The following is a 22,015-nucleotide window of genomic DNA, read 5'->3' as shown; positions in this document are numbered from 1 at the left end:
TTTTTTGTTTCTTAAGGTCCAGCTTCAAATAAATGCCAGTTCAGTATTTTTCCAGAACCTTCTGAACGTCAATTAGCTAGCCTTTAGGCTAACTATCAACTTTTCGACTTTAAATAGTTTCCTTGTTAATATTTTTTGTTCACAGTTAAACAATTTTGTCAATGTCTACAAAATGAAAATGGACCTAGAAAAAGTTTTTTTTTTAAATATTAATAATATTAGTAATAATATTAGGAAAACCCTGTCCTGTGCAGCCTGTTGTATTTATTTAATGGATTTCACTTGTTTATTTGGTTGGTGAAAATGGTTAAAGAAAATAACAAAATAATTTTTTATCATGAAGTTTCACTTATAGAAACTACATATTTTATATGGTGATTAAATTTCTAGACACTCTTTTCGTGCAAAAATTATGAGGAAAGAGCAAATATAAAATTTAAGATCACGTTTAAAACACGTGACTAAAAACAGTTTGCAAGAGCAAAAATATAAAAACAAATGAATGGATTAGATAAAGTAAACAACTAAACTGTGTTGCAAAGCCTATATCCATAAAGCTCAGCGCAATTCCCTCAGGCTAAGGGCTTTAATGAAACTTTCAGGTCTCAGATCTTCTGCATGTCAAAGGAAAACCAATTGAATCTAAACACACTACTTCATAGTGCTGAGGTAAGAAATCAAAGACTAAATTTCACAACAGAACCACCCGGGAGTAGATCAATAACATAATTTATTCGGTTCTGTGCAAGAAAGAGGCCAGCTAATGTCTTTTTTTCTTATTAAACATAAATCAGTTGGACACAAATCCCATGTGTGTGTGTGTATGTGTGTGTGTGTGTGTGCGCGCGTGTGTGTGGAAGGCAAGCAAATGCACACACACACTGAGAGCAAGGTTGCTGAAGTCTTGTGGCTCAAGTTGCTCTTTACCTGAAAAACTATCACAGGTGTAAGGTAGCTGCCTGCATGACAGACACCAACAGCTGCTTCATTATTTAACAGCTGCTTAGAACAGTGACGGAACCCGATTAGCCGGACCTTTGCCTGGAAAAAATAAAATAAAAATAACAGTTTGGATTTTTAATGTCCGCTTCACCAGATTGGAGATCTGAAAGGTTACTACGGTTTCCGTCACCCAGAGACAGCAAATCGTTCCACTGTGAGCAACAAAGAAGTGACTGGCCACATCGCCGAAGAGGACAAGGTATGGTAATGTGATACGATGAGACACAACGGACTCGGCTGGGTTATTAATGAGCAGCATGTCCACTCCCTGACTTCAGATGCACAAAGTTGTGCTCACAAGTTCACATAGTCTGATAAACCAAGACACACTCATTTTTGTATAATCATTGCCAGATACCGATGAGATACCACATAGCAGAGTGAATCAAATGTACTACAGCATTCAAAATACGCTAAAAAGATCTTTTTCATGTCTTTTCGTTTAAATAGTTTTGAATCTTAAGAGGATTCACAGCACTATAAGAGTGTTCTCCAGTTATTTTACATTTTTTATTGTGTTTAAAAAAAAAAAAAGAGGATTTACCCTGGTCCCTTGCTATAACCCGGCTCACCTTTCACTACCTCGTAATTTTTTATGATTAACCTTGTGTTCTGCGTCCTTGTTGGCTGTAGACGATCGTCAATCAGTCTCCCACATGCCGTGTCTGGGCTTTATTTTTCTTCTATAATTCTGGTCTAATTTGCTGAAAGTTTGAACTTTGAAAGTGTTTAAAGACCCACTCCAATTAGAATTGTGTTTTTAACATGTTCTTGTTGCATTTTTGTCATGATGGAGGACGTGTATAGTATTTATTTTAAAACTGCGTGTTTCTTTACTCAATTTGTGGACAATCAGGAGCAGACAAAAAGAAATGCTGCTTGAAAAAGCTCGTCGTTGTCAGAGCTCCCTGCTCTGCTCCATTCTGATGCATCCACTTTTAGACAAATGCATACATGTTAAATGCATACATGCACGTCTTTGTGTTCATCTGAGGGGTACGGCTGGGTAGCTAGTGTATTGCACGCTGTTGTTGCACCGATAATGTTGGGGGTGTGAGGGCTGTAAGCGAGCAGGAGAAAGTGTTAACAGTTGTTGGAGTGGCTGCAAGCTTGCAGAGTGTGTGAATAAAGAGGTTAAGGTCCCACCCACAACTAATGAACTCCTGCTGCTTTGCAGAAACTATTACTTTTGGTTTGTTTGTTTTTGGCAATTGGTGTTATCATAATTAAAAGTCCACTGGGATTGATTTTACAACGGATCAAAAGATGATTAGAGTAGGACTTTTTAATAAGGGTGAAAAGTTTGAAAATGTCATCATTGTACAGCCTTAAAGCTCCATTTGAGGTTCTTTCTTTGTCGAGGCTGTGTATGTGTCTACAATAGGATTTTTAGCATATTTTGCTTTTTTTTTATACCTGCAAAGCCAGCAGGGTACAGGCAGTTCTGATAGAGCTGTGCTGTGCTCTTGTCAGAGCTTTAAGTCAACATCATTAATCACTGAAAGTTACATGTAAAAGGGAATTGAAGATTGATGCCTGTATGTGTCCCTGAGGCCAAACGATCCTATGACATTTCTCTGTTTCTTTAGATTAAGACACCAAAAGAGGTGTAGTTCCATAGTTTGTTACAGTTCCTGCGCTCATTTGAAGATGTCAATTTTGCAGCTTTTGGCAGATGAACTACAAAATTGAAATGAATTTAGTTACGAAACAGTTTAAAAGGCAGCCTAAAATAGAACAAATGTCTTCTAGAATCTGTGCCTGGTTAGGTTTTCATGCCATACGTGAGAGAAGAGAATGCAATGATAGTCTGAAAATATATTTTTTTCTATACTTCTGGCATAGAGCCAACAGATTTTAAACTTTTTCCCTTGACTTTTTTTTAAAATGCAATGCAATTTTTGTCTTCTTACAGTTATTACTTTTTACAGCATTTTTTTAGATGTCTTGTAGGTTTTTTTGAGAATTTATGACTCAAATATTTTAGCTTCAATGGTTCACTTTTGTTTCGAATCGCCTCCTCCCGTATCCCTGTCTTTGGCCGCAAAACCACAAATCATGACAACGCTTTTGTTTTTGTAATGTTTACTTGTAAAAGAGAAGAATCACCAGCCTCACAGCACCAGTTAAGGACATTGGCCATGCTGGGTCACATTAAAACAAAGGGAAGATTGGACACAATCATTTTGCCACAAAAAGAGGTGAAAATGTGTTTTTGGATGTGTCGCTCATGATGGACCACAACTTTATAATTAAAAGCTTTGAAGATGAGAAAGAGGCTTCGTGCTGACAAGCAGCAGGAGCTGAAACTGCCACCGGCGAGTAGCTAGAGTGGTTTCACTTAATTAGTACTCACTTTTCATGTGAAGGTCTGCCTTTAGCTTGCAAAAAATCAGCAAAAGTGGTTCATTAATACTTTCCAACAGATTATTTTATATGGAAGCTTTTTCTAAAATCAACATGTCTAATATTATCCTCAAAATGATACATTATAAGTGATTTTTGCACATTAGAAGAATGTGTGAGTCATTGACTTTCAGTCAGTGTGCTGATTTTTGACAGCATGAAACTGTAAATAAACTGGATAACATCCTCCCTGTAGTCAGTCATAAAAATTCTGATTCTGTCAGTGCATTTGGATCAGTGGAACAAACAGACTTGTGGTCAGCTCGCTAACAGGAGCAGATCAGGGTTGGAAAGCCACATTAAACATGCCAAAAAACAAAAACAAATCAGGAGGCTGTTCCTGTCAGAAGGATCTGAGATACAATGTTGCCATCTGGGAAGATTCTGGATGCAGTTATGTTGAGTTAACTGGAAATGTGAAAAGAAAAGAATCAGGTTTTCCTCATCTTAGCTGGTATCTGGCTCAAAATTGAATGGCTGGATAGCTCCAGTATTGTTTGCCATTTTTGTTGTACCTCTGAAGTTAAGTTGGGGGGGGGGGGGTGTAAGGGGCTGTAAGCTAGCGGGAGAGCAGAGGGGATAAGAGGATGCAAGGTTGCTCCACGTCAACAGTACCGCCTACAACTCGGAGGCATATTTCTGAAACTGCCACTGTGTAGAAACTACGTCTTAGAAAATTATGGTATTTTTTTTAATTCTATTTGGCCTAAAAATGGCATAATGATAATTAAATGAGCACTGAGGACACTTTAATAGATAATAGATCAAAGGATGAGCGGAGTGGTTCTTTAAAGGCAAGCTGAGTGTGGCGCTTGTGAAGTCAGAGCATCTTTAAGTAGTATAGGTCTCTTTCTGTTGAGGATGGAATTCATTTTATTAATCCCCATGCAGGGTGCACATCAATCATAGAAGCAGCCAGGTTGCAGACAGTAGCAGCTCAGTTGTGTTATTAAATTATGATGAAACTATGCAACTACAAAGGCCTGGACACTCTGGACACAGCGTGACGTTTGACGCTCATCATCAGACTCCACGAGGCATTAAATTCACATTTTGAAATGCGCCAAATTTGATGATAAAATTTAGTTTTTTAACTTTATTTAATAACAAGAACTCTTTTACAATTATGGTGAATTAGATTAGTGAAATAATTCCATTTTCTAATGAACTACTTTTACGGAGGAGTGAATTTCTCTCCCCAGCAGCTGTGAGTGCGTCTGCAGAAACCTAATAATGACCCAGCTTCAACTTATGGAGATGCAGAATTACTAGAATTATCAGCTGAAAGAAAAACATTACATTCTCTGCATCCCAGCCTCCATTTTTCTCCAATATCTTAACCTCTGAAAAAGTATGGAAACTTAAATTTAATCTCTGTTTAAAAGGCTTCTAATGATGGAATGTTGCATCAGTGAAAAAGAACAGTGGTTTAATGTAGAAAGTTGACGTACTCTGACTTGTAGCAATTGGTGGCCTTAATGTTTGTTCTGCTTTAAAAAAAAATCAAGTTTTGGAGTCTTTTGCAGACATTAAAGTTTGTAAAGACAACTAGCCTAAAAAAAAAAGAAACTGTAGAATGTGGGTTTAAATATCAGATTTATCAGAAATTTCTGTTGAAAACTTTAAGTACTGTTAGTGTGAAGGACTTCCTAAATCTCTGCAGAACATCCACAGAACTGGAGACACTGGATTTTTCAGTTTCTAGAAACATTTTTGTCAAAATGGTCTAATTCGAAAGAATGTTCTTGAACTCCACCTTTCATCTGAGCTCTATTTTCCTTAGTGTCCAAAAAACGGAACTTCTTCTTCTTTCTCTTTCGGCTTTTCCCATCAGGGGTCGCCACAGCGAATCATCCTTTTCCACCTCACTCTATCATGAACATCTTCTACCCTAACGTTAGCCAACTTCATGTCCTCTGTTAAGACATCCATGTATCTCCTCTTTGTCCAAAAAACGGAACTGATTTTTTTTTTTTTGGTCCATTCTAGTGCTGTTACCTAAATACACCCAAAATTAAGAACAATCACTAAATACCACAATAACACTTAAAAGCAGTCTGCTGACCTCAGATGATCTCGGATCCCTCTTGCTCTGTCAGAACTCATCAGCTGTTTGTACTTTAGCTGCTGGCATGTCTTAACTTGGCAGATTGGCTCAGCTGTCCCACGAGGCTGGCTGCCAGCTTAACTAAAAGCAAACTTCTGCATTTGCTCTCGTGGCCTCTGGATCCTGTTTTTTAGGTGGAGTGGCTCCAGCAGCAGGTGGTCCACAGAAGAGCAAAGCGGAGCTCCAGAGGGAGACTCGTCCATCGCACGGCGGCCAAACGCTTTGCTGAGCCTCAGACTTTGCACTTCACTGACCCAGAGTGGAACAGCCTGCAGTACATTGTGAGTCAGTCATTATCTTTTTACTGACATATTTTTAAAATAGATGTGTTCTTTTGCTCCTAAGAGCTAATTTGAATTGTGCACTATCTGCTCAACAGCACTGCAGAGATGACTCTAAAGGCTGCCAGCCTGGAATGAACATTCAGGGGGCCTGGAGGATGGGGTACACTGGGAAGGGTGTGGTGGTGTCTGTCCTAGATGATGGCATTGAGAGAGAACATCCAGATCTGGAGCCAAATTATGTAAGTGCCCTGGGATGGGATGCTCTTCTGGGGAAGGGGACATGAATCATAAGCAATTTGGCAGAGCTCTTAGTGAAGGAGCGTCGAGCAGAAACATATATCGCAGGCAGAGCTTTTGGGCCAAAGGCCGGCTAAGAGTATTGGAATTGACATTAAACGTCTGATCCACTTAACTGTGGAGTGGACTGGTGAATAATGCTCTTTGTGATTTGTCTGATGAAATAGAGACAGATAGCTGCTGGCAGCTGTTATGTGCTGCTACTTACTATCCGCTTGATTTAGGATCCTCTTGCCAGCTATGATGTAAATGGACAAGACCAAGATCCCAGTCCCAGTTATTCCGACAATGCTGCAAACTAGTGAGTAATTAAACCTCCTCATACCTTTTCTGCAGTTTCCAATTCCAAATTCAGACTTTTATTAATGGATGAATTTCTTTTTTTGTTCTCCTCCACTTTCCACTAATAATGGGCATGCATGGATATGTAAACTCTCATTCTGACTTCTGTCCTGTCACTGAATTGATCCGTTTCCTCCTCATCCATATGCATCGACCCTCATATTTTGATGTTCTCCTCCTTTGTCTCAAGCCACGGGACTCTGTGTGCAGGGATGATTGCCGCAGCTGCAAATAACTCTGAGTGCACAGTGGGAGTTTCTTTCCGCGCACGGATAGGAGGTGAGTTTAGGTGACGGCATCAAAGCTTCACGCTGAACTACTTCTGGAAGTTTTGTTGTGGATTCAAACATTTTCTCTCCTGCCACGGTTCTCTGCAGGCGTCCGCATGCTGGCTGGAGATGTGACAGACATTGTGGAAGCTCAGTCTCTGAGCTTCAGGCCGCAGTATATTGATATTTATTTAGCCAGCTGGGGGCCTGAAGATGATGGTGCCACGGTGGAAGGGCCTGGATACTTGACACGTCTCGCTTTACAGAACAGCGTTCAGACGGTGAGCCTGCCTGAGAAATAAAAAGCACCCTAGCTCAATTTATGTCTTTCCTACGGTTTTACATTTGTTTCTCTTTTTTGCTCTATACCAGCGTTGTCATTAAGATAATTTTTTTTAAAGGATTATTTCTTTATTTAAATGATTTACAGGGGCGGCATGGCAGGGGCTCTGTTTTTGTTGGCGCTTCGGGGAATGGAGGGCAAGCAGGTGACCACTGCTCTTGTGACGGCTATAGCAACAGCATCTATACCATTTCCATAAGCAGCACAAATCGCCATGGACACAATCCAGATTATTTAGAGCAATGCTCCTCCACGATGGCAGCAGCATATGGTGGCGAAGAGACGGTCAGTACACACAAAAATAAGATCATTTCGGGGGGAATTTGTGGTGTCTTATGCATGCGGTCAACATTTATGTTACTTCAAAATCAAGTTATTTATATACGTATATACTTACTACCAAACTTAGCAGTCTTATTCTTTAGTTTCTTATATTTTAAATAGCTGTTAATCTCACTGCTATCTTTTCTGGATCTCTTTCTTTATCTTGAGTGGATCAAAAACGTACAAACTCAGCAGTGGGCACATCAAAAAAACAGCGTTGAGCACGATGGGCCGACATGGAGACTTGAAGTAATTGGAAGAAGGCTTGTCTGGATTTTGTAAAAGTTAGAAACAAATGTTCATAAGAAGAGCAAATGCAGCAGATGTTAGTCTCTTGTGGGCAAAGCAACTTGGAAAAGTCTTACAGATTCTTAAAAAAGAGGATCGTTAAAGAGTCATGAAGCACATTTTTGGCATAAAATGAGTAGCTGTCATTCATGGTTGCTTTTGTCATATCTCTGCGTTTCATTGAGTTTCACCAGGCTAAATAAGCTATTCATGTCGACTGGCCCTTTGCAAAAAACTGCACATGCTTGTTTATTAATATGTAAATCTAAATGATTTAAACACGCTTTTCACTAAAAAAAGATGCTGCATCTTTTGAATTGAACACAGATCTTGTTACATATATTTTAGTGGTATTTTTAGTATTTTAAATTGTGATGGAAAGCTTTTTAAAGAATCTAGTTTTTATTACTCCTGTTTCTTTCAAAGCATCTCCACAGTACTAGATTGAGATTTAATATTGGACATTCAGTGAGTAGCCAAAATTCCTGTTTTTTTAAACGAATAATTCGGGAAAAAAACTGATTTCACCAGGCCAATCTGTATGAAGTAATTGCAGTCCTAAGATTTCTTAAAGGAAAACATTTTGGTATTGTAACTTGTCATGGAATTAATGTCACTTGTGTTTTAATTATGTTTTAAATCAATAATACAGTGCAGTCCTCCTGTGGTGATTATTAAATCAAATTTATGCCAGTTTTTGAACTTGTTGAGAAATTTGTAACTAGATTTAGGATCTGGCGTGCTGCAATTGCTGCTCTAAACCAGTAAATAGACACTTTATTGTGAAAGGAGGTGCAAGGGTTGATGTTGGCTGTCCCAGATAACCTATGCAGTTGAGCAAGATAACTTCAGACACCTGTCAATCAAGTAAATATGCTCTAAACCTTTCTTTTATACACTTTGCTCCAGGTAGAGCAGTTCTCTTCATCATAGTAGTGGCATCCAAAAATAACATGTAGCATCCTGTGGAAAATGTATTCTGTGTTTTTAGTTTTCTACAAGTGAGTCTTTTAAATAACATTTGAAGAAATGCAATGTAGAGTTAGTTTGTCAATATTTTACCAACACAGATCCCATTTTATCCCAACAACAAATTTAGGCTTCGCTGCAATAAATCACTGCAGCCTTTAAAAGGCAGTTTGCTGCTGTGCTACATTTTCAGATGCTTGTTTGAACAAACAGGGGAAGAATCCCTTTATTCTTTAGTCCAGTGGCCTCTCACCTCTGTTCCCGAAGAGCCACCGCCATGCTTGTTTTTCAGCCCCTATTCCTGCTGGTTAGTTGGATCAGGCGATTTGTATCAACTGAATACACATGATCCAGACTATCTACAGCAACAAGGGGAAGGTTTTCTAAACTCCAGCACAGGTCAAGTCCTGGAGGATGTTCTACATTCTTCGCCAGTTTATAAAAACTCCCGGCGAGGCTACATTTCAGCACTGAGGGCCTCGCCTGTGGAACAGTCTGTATGAGGATGTGAGGACTTCATCCACTGTGGACGTTTTTGGTTGTTTTGTTTTTTTTTAGAAAAAATTCTCTTTATAGCTTAGCTTTTAAGTGTTTTTTTTCAAACATTTCTTCATGTTTTAATTTGATTTTATGGACTGTTTGTTTTTGCAGAATGTGAATGTAGGTTGGGGTTTTGAATGCCGGTAGCTTTGATGCCACACGACACCATAGAAGATAAGCTAGTTAGCAGAGAAACACGGAAAATGGAGACAAACTTTTTTATTTTAAGACTGACAACAGTTTACATAATCTCCTGAAAGCATGACGCTTTTACATGTAGCCAAACCTAAAAACATGTTCTGCTTCAATGCTTCGATTTAGCAGCACTAACAACACAAAAACAGACATATGGTGGTTAGATGAAGTCTGTGTAGATGCTCCATGAAGAAGTGATGTCAATCTCACGTCATCAATAAAAGTTCAGAGAAAACAGTTGTCATGTTTTCTGCTAATGTTTGGTGTATATTCCCTGAATATAAGAAAATAAATATTTAAAATGGATTATAAATCCTGATGTCGAGCGTAAATTATAAACTGTTTGAGGTATTTGTTAAAGAGAGAAATTCATTAAAGCTACTGTTTGCAAAACTACCGGTAATTTGTATTCTAGAAATGCAGACTCAGTAAATGCTAATGGAAAAAATACAATGGACTAAGTGTTGATATTTTTTACTCTTAAAATTATATTAAAAGAAAATCTTTCACAGCTTCAAAACAGATGCTGTTTGAATGAAAACAAAAAGCACTTTGTTTAATGTTTAGCATAAAAAGCTCGAATAATTACAAGTAAAAAAAATGTTGTGAAGGTTTACAGCACTATATGCCAAACACTGTGACTGATTGTGACTCTTAAACAGGTAACTCTGGGACTACAGCAAACATGCAGGAAGACTCTGTCAGGAACCTCACTGTCCTCCTCTGTGGCTGCTGGCATCCTCGCTCTCACGCTGGAGGCCAAGTGAGCATCTCTCCCCAAAATAAAATCAATACAATAAAGCCAAGTTATAATCAGAGGATATAACTCTGCTGGTCAGAACATGTTGTTTTGATTCTGTTTGGTTATTTTTTTAAGTCCCCTGCTGACCTGGAGGGACATTCAGCACATTATTGTCCGGACATCAAAGGCAGATGACCTTGCAGCTCCAGACTGGCACAGAAATGGAGCTGGATACAGAGGTACTCTGCTCAATGTCTGACAGCAACTCTAGTGATTTCTGACGTTTCCTGCAGGTTTAGAAAAAGAGATGATTAGAATTTCTCACAGACTCGGATTGCCTTTTTTTTTTTAGGTTTTTAGGGAAATCATAAAGCAGTAGGCAGATAATAAGTTAATGAGATAAGAGAGCAAAGAAGCAATAAACACCTACTAAATCTTGGGAGGATGACTCAGCCTCCTCTGCTGCCTGTGTGTGTCTGTCAGTGAGCCACCTGTACGGCTTTGGTCTGCTGGATGCTGAGGGGATGGTGAAGGAGGCCGAGTCGTGGAAACAAGTCCCCCCACAGCATGAGTGTGTGGAGGATGCTGCCATCCAGCTGAGCAGGTATCATACCGAGTTATGGAATCTTGGCTTCCAAGCTGCCTTGCTTCTGTCTCGTCTTGATCTATTTCTGTCTCATTCTCTCACCCTGACGCTTGCACGCTTTAATGGGGATTGTTTTCTTCAGCGCTGCTCTTGTAGCTCTCTTCTCTTATCCCCGTCTCTTGCTGTGCCTCTTTGTTCTTTCCCCTCTGTCTCCCTCTCCCACCGCAGACTAATTCATCCAGGCTTGGTGCTGACGTCTGAGTATGAGACCAAAGGCTGCTCTGGCGAGGCCCCGCAGCACGTCGTTTATTTGGAGCATGTCGTGGTCCGTGTAACCATCAGTCACAGTCGCCGAGGAGACCTTTCCATTACACTCACCTCACCTTCAGGCACCGTGTCACAGATGCTAGCTAACAGGTAACCGGGGGCGACACCTCTTCCGAATTCCTGCAGTACACCCACTTCTCTGATGTGAGGCGGCTTTAAGTGTGATAATCAGTCAGCATCTCCCTGGCTTTAAGCAGTCTCCACCCTCAGAACTTAGGTCTTCAGTTTGGCAGTTAGTTGAGAAAATGTTGGCAAGCACTGCTGTGAAATAGCTGGATCGATGCTCCCTATGTTTTTAAGAGAAATAGTAATTGGGGAAGTTCCTGGCAAAGTTGATTCCTGGCAGTTTTCTGAAAGGCAGCAACTTACTTTTGATTAACTTCAGTGCTCTGAAAATACATAATGCAACGAAACGGAAGTGGAAAGTGTGTATTTGGTTATTGAGACACTAAACATGAACAAATTCACAACTTTTTAACAATTTTATGCACACAAATGTTGATTAGTCCAGAAACCAGAAATGTGTAGTGGGGCAAAAAATATTTAGTAGTCAGGTTTGTAATGTTTATCATAGATGCACTTAATAAATGGAATCCAGGAAATGACCTTAAATAAGTATTTATTTGTATAATGGTGCAGAAAATGAGTATTTGGTCAATAATAAAGGTTCACTTCAAAACTCTGGTAGGCGAAGGAAATTAAAAATATCCTAGCATATACTTGTATAGCACTTTTCTACCTCTCTCAAAGGCCCACACTCGTAAACTGATGGCAGCTCCGCTGCTGAACACTGACGCCAACCTACAACCACCAGAGGAATCACACTTGCAGTCTTCCGATCAGAGGTGGACCACGACTGCCCTGTTGACCTTCACTGTGTTTGCACATACTGTGGCTTATATCTTGGTCCACTTTTCCATGCAGATCTTTTTAAGAGCTAATCTCTTCTCTCCAAGCTTCTTGCTTATTGTAGATTGCTTTATTCAAGTCTAGTTCAGGTGAACAATCTTGTCCCTGGGATGCTTGGACTGCTCTTTGGTCTTGGTCATGGTGAAGCAGTTGCAATCTGATTGTTTAAGGGTGTGAACAGGTGCATTAATACAGAAGTGGAGGATAGAAGAGTTTATTAAAGAAGTAACAGGTCTGTGAGAGACAGAATTCTGGCTAGTTTTTCACGCCAATTTACAAATAAATTCTTTAAAGTCCTATGACAATTTTTCTTAAATAAAACTTTCCCACAACCTAAATGTCTTTAAAAAGCCGTATTTCATGTTTCTCTGAAGCCTCTGTTTCCAAAATCTCCTCTTCATGGGCGTGGCCATTGGTGCTGAGCTGAGTAGCTCCGCCCTCGATCCCCCCTTTCTGCAAGCTGTGTCTTGCATGAGTGTAGAGCTTGACACAAGGGGGGGCACAAACAGCACTGACTGACAGGCTCTATTCTCAAAAGTTTCTCTTTAGCCATAAAGAAACAGAGAAAAGTGACACATTTTTGGTTGCAAAGCGACACTTTTTGAACAATGTGTGGAATGACGAAACAGATGTGTGTACCGGAACCCACTGTTCAATACAATTACACACAAAACAGAACTTTGAAAAATGCATTGAATTACATTATAATCTTGGCTACATTGCAGCAGCAAGCAGCTCTGACTGTTGCTCAGACGTGAATTTGATGCCTGTGTAGACCGTTAAATGCGGGGGTAAAAAACGAGACTTTTCACATGAAATCTTCTAAATATGTGTGGTCAGTGCTAAACTCTATTCCTGGCTGGACGAACCCAGAGAAAGGGTTAAGTTTGGGATTTCGGGTTACGGTTCAGCTGCGAAGGCAGGCACAACCTAAACAGTCTGTCGTAGGGCTTATGGAGCTGGACCAGTCCTGATCACTATTAGAGCTGTGACGGTGTCGGATTTTTGATCACCGCGGTGATGAACCACCAGGGGGCGCGGTGTCGCGGTTAACCGCAGCCCCCCCCCCCTCCAAAAAAAGAATCCCCCGGCGGCTGCATCGGAAATAAATACAATTAAAACGTACTATTCTTTATTGACAAATAACTGTCACAACTAACTAATACCTATCTAACTAATGACTTATCTATGTAGGTGTTGTAGATTGACTGTGACTGTGTCCGTGCGCAGTGTGTGTAGGACTAGGAGGAAGAAGCGCGCACACACGTGTGTTGGGGGTGCGTGTTGATTCTTCTGCTCTCTAGCTGTGAGCCTTCACCTGTGCTCTCTGGTACAGACATCTCAGAAAATTAGATATTGCCCAGTAAAAAACAGTCTGCAGACACTTTGTTACCTCTCCGGTAGCCATGAAGCCTGACACCCATGAAGAACGCAGGCCAGGAGGCTCCGCCTTTGTTTACACAGACACGTAACATTGCTGCTAACAAAATAGTTCCCAACAAGAAAATGTAGTGATATTCATGGAAATCTAACAGCGGGCGTTCATGTTTGGTGTTACAGAGTGACTGAGAACAGTAATACCCCCCCCCCCCAACAGAAAATCCTCCGGCGGGCGGCCGTGTCGCGCACTCAATAACGCACGCAGCTTGTAATGGAAATGAATACAATGGAAATGAATAATTTGAACGCAGTAAATTTGTCGTATTTCCTCGCAAGAAACAAACTTTTGTAGAATGAGGACGTGTGTGTTTCTGAAACAGCGCACGTGTGCGTGTTTAAGTAGAGTGCGCACGTGCCGCGTGCTTCTCTGAGACAGTGACAGCCGCGGGCGCGCGCAGGCGGGTGCGACGAGGAGAAAAGGAGAAGAGTGATAAAAGGTTTCCCATAGAAACCCTTTATGTCTGAACACAGGACTTGCAGAGAAAGTAAATTATCAGCAAAGATGAATGTGTTTTGTGTGTTTATTGTAGTTCCAATCACGCACCATATGCAAAACTTTCAAAAAAAAAAAAAACTTTAAAAAAAAGTGCGGTGATGCGGTTATCGTCACAGCCCTACTCACTATGCCGGCTCTAGGGAAGGGAGCTGGTGGCCAGACAGAGACCCGCTGCAAGATGGGGAGCCAACCTGCTCGGGCCTCCAGAACTTTATATTTTTCTTATTTTCATCCAGGCAATAATAAAAAGGTTCCTCTGATTTTATTTTTACCGTCTCTGGTTAGTCAAGACCATCAATCCTTCAAACTTGGTCAGAGACACTACAAATGCGGAGAACACATTCGGAACTTTACCTTTAATTTTAATTTTAAATATGTGTTGCCAACAACAAAATCCAGCCTTGAATGAACTTAAAATATGTGCGGGGAATGCAGCAATCTGCCATCTTCTCTTTTCCTGCACTTGAGCTGATGTGCTCGCTGGACGGGGCAGATCAGGGATCTTGAATAATGCGTATGCGCCGTTGGGACATCACAAAAGCTCATTAATTTAAACGGAGCGTCTTTGCAACAGTTTGCCATAAATCACCAGCAACAGTGATTTTTATTTTTTTTTTTTTTTTTTAATTATTACATTTGTTCTCTTTCATAAGAACACGGCCACATGGACATGTCAAAGACTCAAATGATTTTCATCATACATTTTCCTTTCCTGGATTCTTTTTTTACATTCTGTCTCAGTTGAAGTGCATCTATGATGAACATTAGAGACCTCTCCTTTCTTCTTGAGTGAAAATACTTGCAGAATCCATGACAGAAAAATACTTTTTTGCCCTCGTAAATAAGTCGACAGTACTTTCATTTTTGCTGCAGTGAAATAACAGGAGTACCAATCATTTCTTTTTGGTGAATCTTCAAACACTCATCAAAAAGTGGTTTATCAGTCAAAACAACAAAGCTGCTGAACATTGTATTCAAACAGATTAAAGGATCAAATGTAAGAGCGTTCTCAGTTATTTTCTTTTCTAAAAAGCTCATCATCTTGCATAAAACAGAAGCCATTTTCCTATTTGTCATTTTATCTCTAAACCTAAATATGTCCAGCTGTTCTATTTTTTAATTTTAAGTCTATATAAAAACCAGAAAAAATATATTTCAAGTCTTTGTTTCCTCTTAACAGGTTAAAAATAATCGTTTTTGTTAGAAGTCGCACAAATATTTATGCAGGTGATCATTTGCTTGTTTGAATTATCAGACATGTTTGACTTACATTTGGCCCCCCTGTTGGAGCCACAAATTTGCAAAAACATGGAAAGTTTGTTTCCCAGGAAGCTCAATGAGCTTCATCCCGTGTGGGGCTTTGGGCTTTTCGCGGTGCTGCCTATGTGGCCACTTGGGGGCCTAAGTCTGGGTCTCCCTGTACCGGTCCCCAGCCCGGATGAAATATATGGTTGTGCAGGAAGGACATCTGTATGGGGAAGATGACTGTTGATAAGGAACGTATGCATAAATCCAAAATTTTCATCTAATTAATACTTTGGACACAACTTGTAAAAAAAAATATAAACACAACATATAGTTTTATGTTTGACGTGTCTGTTTTTAATTCAATTTGTCTTTGTTTTGAATACAAGTCTTTCTCATCTTGAAAATGAAATTTCCCCAGTTTATAAACTGTCAAAAATACAACACAGTGTCACAGGCATTTACATCGAGTCCCGAAACCTTGAATCAAATGAGTGAGCACGCGCCTTAACCTCATTTATCAAACTTTTTAGAATGTTATTGATGCCCTGGAAGGGAAATTTTGGTGATGCCATTGCTCTGTTGATTTAAAAAAAAAAAGAAAAAAAGATTATAACAGCGAGATGCTGCTTCATTTTTGTTGCCGAAACAGCTGATGAAATAAATAATGCGCCGGACCTGGAAGTGGTGGGAAAAGAAGAGTAGCAGACATTCCTCTTAATAAGGGTTTAAAAAAAAAAAAAAAAAAGTAAATGTTGGTCAAAAAAAGAGATGAAAATAAGAGAATGATGATACAAAATAAAAAAAACACACAAGCAGCCAGCAGAGCTATCCCCACTTTCCTGCTGCCAACGCTCTCTCATCTGCCCGCCAACAGCAGCAGACGCCGGAGAGCAGCAATAGGAAAACGGGGTGGGGGGGGATTCCCCCTTTGCCAGCCAGTTTATTCCCGGGACATGCGGGGCGGGCGCCCTGGCTCCAGCCCCTGGACCTGTCCAGATGTACCCCGCCTTCGCCCAACAGTAGCCGGGACAGCCTCCGGCAGCACCGGGTTAAGAAACATAGTGGGTTAAGAAAATGGATGAGAAGTGGTGGCAGACCATAGCGTTGGTTAAAAAAGAAAAATCAGTAAAAAGAAGTTGGGTACTCTGATCCTACTGTAGTCGGCTGCCAGTTAGCCTTGTATAGCTCAGAGTTAGCTTAGCTCTTTTTCTTTCGTTATCGTCTGATCAACCAGACATGCTACCGCATTCTGGGCTGTTTTCCACCACTTCTGGGTCTAAAACTATGTGGCCAGATATCGCTGTAATAATATCTGTTTTATTCCATTTTCAACAGTGCAATAGTAACAAGATAATTTCCCGTCATTTGATCAATAACATTCTAAGAAGTTCTATTTTATTTTATTAAATAAACTTTGTTACGCATGCGCAAATTTGAACAATCCATGCTTCTTGACTGGATGTATATGCCTGTGACCCTGTGACCTATTTTTGACTGCGAGTTAAGCAGGGAAATTTCCTATTCAGACAAAAGTTGTAACCAGTCGTTTTCACAACAGACATGTTAAACGTAAAACTTAATGTTGTATTCAGATTTTTCCGGAAAGTTGTGCACAAAGTGTTCATTTGTGCACCGCGTTGTCTTTATTAATGTTTCTTTTTGAAAGATTCCTTACCCTTACCATACACTCAGCGTTAGAAAAAAATAAAAACCTGCCTAAACTACCTGTGCTACTTGGTGAAAGCTGATTTGCTGTGACGACCCTGAAGGGATGAGCCGAAAGTAAAAAAATACAGCTCACTTAAAGTTTTGTTTATCTTAACTTTTCAATTTTTTTATATTTGATTAAAGTCACTGAACCCTTTTACTAGAGGCTGGAGAGTGTTATAAAGTAAGGTCGCCACAGACTATAACACGTCAACCGCCATGCTTCATGTGTGTAATGAGGTTTTTTCATTTGCTAGATTAAAATGGCTTCTAAAATCTGCCTTACTTTTTAGCAAGTGTTTTTGGGTTTTCACTATTGTAAATGTAGCCTGGGCTGCATTTACAATACTAAATTAGTTGACCCAACACAAATGTCAAATCTTTTTAGATCATAAGATCTCTACACATATGTGAGATTGTGATGTTTTTTAATAGTAGGATAAAAAAACTGGTCTTTAGTTTGTGGGGTCAAGAAAGAAAAGAAGAAATACATGCAATTGAAATATTGTTAGAAGAAGACTAATTCTCGCAATTCCATTTTATTTATATAGACCAATATTACAACACAGTTGTCTCAACGGGTTTCAGTCATAAAACACAATAGCTGATTTCTAAACTAAACCAAACAGACTTTGCCAAACTGGGCAACCTTGAAGAAGGGATCTTCTCCCAGGACAAGCAGGCAATGTACCAGGACAGTTGGAGAAGAATTAACTAGTCTAACTCTACAACTACATGTTTGAATAGTGTAGCAGATTACAACTACATGTTTGAATAGTGTAGCAGATGGGCTTCATCCAGTTGGAACGTGAGGACACAGTAACTGGATAACCTAGAATTCAATTCAACTCAGTTTTATTTACATAGCCCAATATCACAATAGTCGTCTCAATGGGCTTCATACCAGTAATTGTATGATAAACATGAAATCATAAAGAACGTGAAGTCATAGAATTCAATAGGTAATGGCTAAAAAACAGACTAAGCTGAACTGGGCATCCCTGCCCTTAGACCCTACTTCTCTGTAATGACAGAGAAGAAACCTCAGGGATGTCCTCATGAAGGAGGGATCCTCCCCAGGACGGACAGGCAAAGAGTAATAAGCGATGTTAGAAGGTCATAACTTGGAGCAGGAGATGCCGTGTAATTGTATCTATGCTGATGCCGATGTGGTGTTTCTGGTGCAGGCCTCTTGATAACTCCACAGAAGGATTTCAGGACTGGGAGTTCATGACAGTTCATTGCTGGGGAGAGCAGTCAGCAGGGAAATGGACTTTGAAAATCAAAGATACTCCTTCAAATAAGCGAGGCGACACCAAACCAGGTTTGACCTCCTCCTTTTTCTCCATCATAAACCTCATTAGAGAAAAAAACAGATAAAACTACATACAAGAATAAAAACCCGGACTGTTTTATTGTTTTCTTGTTGTCAGGCGTTTTGGAGAAGTGGTCTCTGGTGATTTATGGCACTGCCGAGCTGCACTCTTCGCATCGTCTGCGCACCCGATCAGCTGAGATCCCAGTAGCTAGTGATGTCACAGAAGAATACGATGGTAGGTCGCACTCTCCCAGAAACAGATGTGTAAATAAAGTAGCAATAGGGTTATCATTTTGCCATGAGGGTGCTGTGACTTTGCCCCTGCAGGACCCTGTGACCCAGAATGCAGCGAGGATGGATGTGAGGGGCCAGGCCCACAGCAGTGTGTCACATGCCTGCACTTTTTTCTCAAGTTCAAGAACAACACAAGGTTAACAGAATTACACAGCAAACATACACACTGTGAATTGTAAACACAATCAATGTAATTACCAACTATTTTAGATATTTTGTATTTATTATAAACATTTTAAACACAAAATCTGGATTTTCTTAACAGTCAAAATCTTAATCAAACAACTTGACTAAAGAGGAGGACTCTCAGGCTGCAAGCTAAAACTTTTTATTTTTAAATTAAAATGTCACTGATAGTAAAACCAGCACCATCTGCATAGTAAATCAAATAAGTCATTTATTTGGTATTACCTGTTCTACATAAACTATCCCAGCCTTTTCTCATGTGAAAGCACTGATCAGATTAAAAGGATATCACTCCTGTAATTTTCTGTTTTCTCTTTTTAGGTTGTGCATTTCAGAGTGTCCTGCTGGGTTCTGGGGTGACCGCAGGCGCTGCAAAAAGTGCTTCTCTTTCTGCCAGAGCTGCACGGGAAGTCGCAGCGACCAATGCACTTCCTGTCAGCCTGGTTATCACCTGACAGAGGAGACCAGCACCTGCTCAGCGTCCTGTGGGGATAACTACTACCTCGATCACGGTAGCGCTTTTAGTGTTTCGCTATTGGCGCGTTATGCAGAACCTGGAGTGAACCCTGTGGGGCCTGCAGAGTTTGAACAGAAAGTCAGCTGTTGTAGCGTCAGCTAAGAGGTGTGCGAGTTGGATTGATTTGCTGCCCTAAAGTGTCTATTGTTTGAAATCCCCACAGATGCGAATGTGTGCAGAAAATGCAGTGAAAACTGCTTGAAGTGCACCTCCTACAGCATCTGCACTGAATGCAAACATGACACAAGGTGAGAGGCGTCCTCTGATGCCAGAATGAACTGCTCTGTAAACATCGCTCCTTCTCCTCCAGCCACAGAGAATACTGATGCCGGGTGCGCTTGCACACTCAGCAGTTTCCTTACAATTACAGAAAGCACTCCTGACTGTGTGTCATCCTACCTTCTCAGCTCAGAAATCACTACAGAGCCATTGCAGTTAACTCCAAAACAAACGGGTACATTTAAAGTGTCTCCTTGATTGGCTTGGCTTCAAGGAGTGTTTTTGGTGGCGCTGAGTGAAGCGAGCCTGCAATCTGAAGGCGGTGACTCATCTCTGTGGTGTCACATGATTGACTGAGTGTGTCACAGTGCCACATGCTCTCTGCACTCACTGCAGCCTGCAGGGGAACCGGTGCCAGCCGAGCTGCGCACCAGCGTTCTACCATGACCCACAGGAGGCCACGTGCAAGCCCTGTCACAAGGCCTGTGCTACCTGTGCAGGTAAATGTCAGAACGGTGAAAATGTTTACAAATGATCAACTCTGAAGAGTGTGTGTGTATCTGATGTGGCGTCAGGTGCAGGTTTTGAGGCGTGCAGCCTTTGTGCAGAAGGCTTTTTCACAGAGGAGTGGCGCTGCGTGTCCTCATGCAGTCCTGGCTTCTACACCGCCGAGCCGAGCCCAGAGATAGCGGATGGCCAGAGGACATGTAGGAGGTGAGCCCGCTGCTGTGTGTTCAGGTGTGGGTGTTTTGTTTATCAGTTGATGGCAGGCCGTATTTGGGTAGTTGGCTTCTTGCTTTGTTTGCTGTTGTGCGCCTTGGCTGAGCGGGACTCGCTGCATTCTCTGTTTTCATGCGGTCAACACGTGTTTCCGCTGCTCCGTCTCCCCGCCGATCTCCTCAGGTGCGACGCCAGCTGTCTCACCTGTGTGGGGCCCAGCCTGGGAAACTGCAGCAGCTGTTCCAGGGGCCACAGCCTTCAGGATGGCGTGTGCATTATTAACACTGCATGCACAGACGGTCAGTCAGCCATCCCTCTTCTCCATTTCATTCCTCATTTCCTTCTCCATTTCATGCCTTTAGATAAAAAAACCCAACTCCTGCACATTTATTTTCCCTGTTTTTAATGCAAAACCTGTCTATTTTAAACTCTTTGAGGAGGGCAAAAATCATATTTCAGCTCTTTGTCTATATGAAAGCAAAACAAAATAAATAAAATATGAAAAATGAAAGTATTAATTAGTAGTTGCTTCAAAAATACTTTTTGGCCCCATTAAAACAGGAGTGTGACGGTAAGGGTCAGCTCCTGTTGATTCATTCACTTATAAAAGAATCACTAACAAATGTGAGTAGCTCTACAAAATCAGCATATTTAGGCAGCTCAGTGGTCTGGAACTAATCAAGTATTCAATTTACTCGGAGGTGGAAACCAAACTGCCTTCAGTCTTGAAAAGTTTTTAATTTCTTTTTCTTTAAGTTAGAGAGTTGCAGACTTTTCTAGAAGTAGCTATTCCTGCAGGTTTTTTTCTAAAACCTCTGTTGGCATCCAGAAGACTCAAGTTGTCAAAGTATACAGTATTTTGGAAGGCCAAAACACATCTAACATTCCGATGCAATGATTGAGAAATAACATGCAGTGCGGCTGACGCACGCTTTACGAAGTGTCATTAAATGCTGAAACCTTTTCAAATATGTCTTTGTGGAGACCAATCTAGAGTTTGCTGATTATAAAACTAACAATTCAGACCAGCAGCTGAGTATGACCAAAGTTCCTTTTGACTATTCTCTGTGCAGCCAGTGATCAAAATCTTTATCCATCGATATTCTAAAGCAGGGAGGAGTCCAATCGACTGATTGGGTCCACCCCATATTTTTGACAACCTTAACGCATATAAAGCATAACTGTCTGAATGCTAATAACTTTTTTTCTCCGAAAAGCTTCATTAGCAACACTACTGGTTCATTTTTCTTGCAAAAAGTTTCCTAAATGAAAATCACACAGTTGAAGAAAAACCTGGGAAAGTTGAAAAAAATAAAAATAAAAACCCAACAGCAGTTTGTAACTTAAAAATACATTTAATGGAAAATTGAAAGGATGGACCACGAAGCCTCACTCAGCTCAGAGGCTTTCCTCTTAATTGCAGGCTAAGTGAGACTAGTGACATCTGGTGGTTAACTTAAGCTACAGCAACATGGATGACCACGCTCAAATGCCTTATTTTGAAGGAAAGAGTTTATTGTGGATATCTGTTCTGCAGATTTAGAAAAAAATACATGTTTGTTTCTGATCATATTCTAAGTATTTTTTTATCAGATAAAACTTTTTTTAATAACATTTAATGAAAAAAAAAGTCTGAAGGGTTAATCAACGTCATTGCACATAAATAGCTTGTAATAAATTTTATTTTAATGCTAGTGGAGAAACGATGTTTGTCAGCTAATGAAGAAAAATAAGAGAACTATCAATAAAATTGATGCTTTCAATGCTTTGCCTTTCGCTGATCCTTTTTGCAATTATGAATTGTTTTTATGTTGTAGATAATTTAGTCGTAAATCAGCAATTCAATATCATTTTATGACAGAAAAATGGTTAGATTATCTGATGTGTTCAGTTTGTTTAGATTTTTCTTATTATTAATCCCAGTTGTATTCAATCAGTTA

At 40.3% G+C, this 22,015-nt stretch overlaps 1 protein-coding gene across 1 annotated transcript in view; it reads left to right on the top strand.

Moving 5' to 3' along the window:
- LOC101160179 (proprotein convertase subtilisin/kexin type 5-like) overlaps window positions 1–22,015 on the top strand; it is a 40,607-nt gene that overhangs the window by 579 nt on the left and 18,013 nt on the right. Inside the window, exons 2-20 of the mRNA XM_011481555.3 lie at window positions 1,097–1,201; window positions 5,650–5,796; window positions 5,895–6,038; window positions 6,321–6,397; window positions 6,629–6,717; window positions 6,816–6,988; window positions 7,138–7,335; window positions 10,029–10,129; window positions 10,244–10,347; window positions 10,592–10,712; window positions 10,923–11,111; window positions 18,009–18,145; window positions 18,255–18,374; window positions 18,467–18,569; window positions 18,941–19,131; window positions 19,300–19,384; window positions 19,752–19,855; window positions 19,931–20,069; window positions 20,259–20,374. Of these exons, the coding sequence (XP_011479857.3) occupies window positions 1,097–1,201; window positions 5,650–5,796; window positions 5,895–6,038; window positions 6,321–6,397; window positions 6,629–6,717; window positions 6,816–6,988; window positions 7,138–7,335; window positions 10,029–10,129; window positions 10,244–10,347; window positions 10,592–10,712; window positions 10,923–11,111; window positions 18,009–18,145; window positions 18,255–18,374; window positions 18,467–18,569; window positions 18,941–19,131; window positions 19,300–19,384; window positions 19,752–19,855; window positions 19,931–20,069; window positions 20,259–20,374 (2,443 nt within the window). The remainder of the gene's footprint in view (window positions 1–1,096; window positions 1,202–5,649; window positions 5,797–5,894; window positions 6,039–6,320; window positions 6,398–6,628; window positions 6,718–6,815; window positions 6,989–7,137; window positions 7,336–10,028; window positions 10,130–10,243; window positions 10,348–10,591; window positions 10,713–10,922; window positions 11,112–18,008; window positions 18,146–18,254; window positions 18,375–18,466; window positions 18,570–18,940; window positions 19,132–19,299; window positions 19,385–19,751; window positions 19,856–19,930; window positions 20,070–20,258; window positions 20,375–22,015) is intronic.

This window comes from Oryzias latipes, chromosome 12 (assembly GCF_002234675.1).
Source record: "Oryzias latipes chromosome 12, ASM223467v1".
Lineage (NCBI taxonomy): Eukaryota > Metazoa > Chordata > Actinopteri > Beloniformes > Adrianichthyidae > Oryzias > Oryzias latipes.
This window is presented reverse-complemented; position numbering and strand designations above follow the sequence as displayed.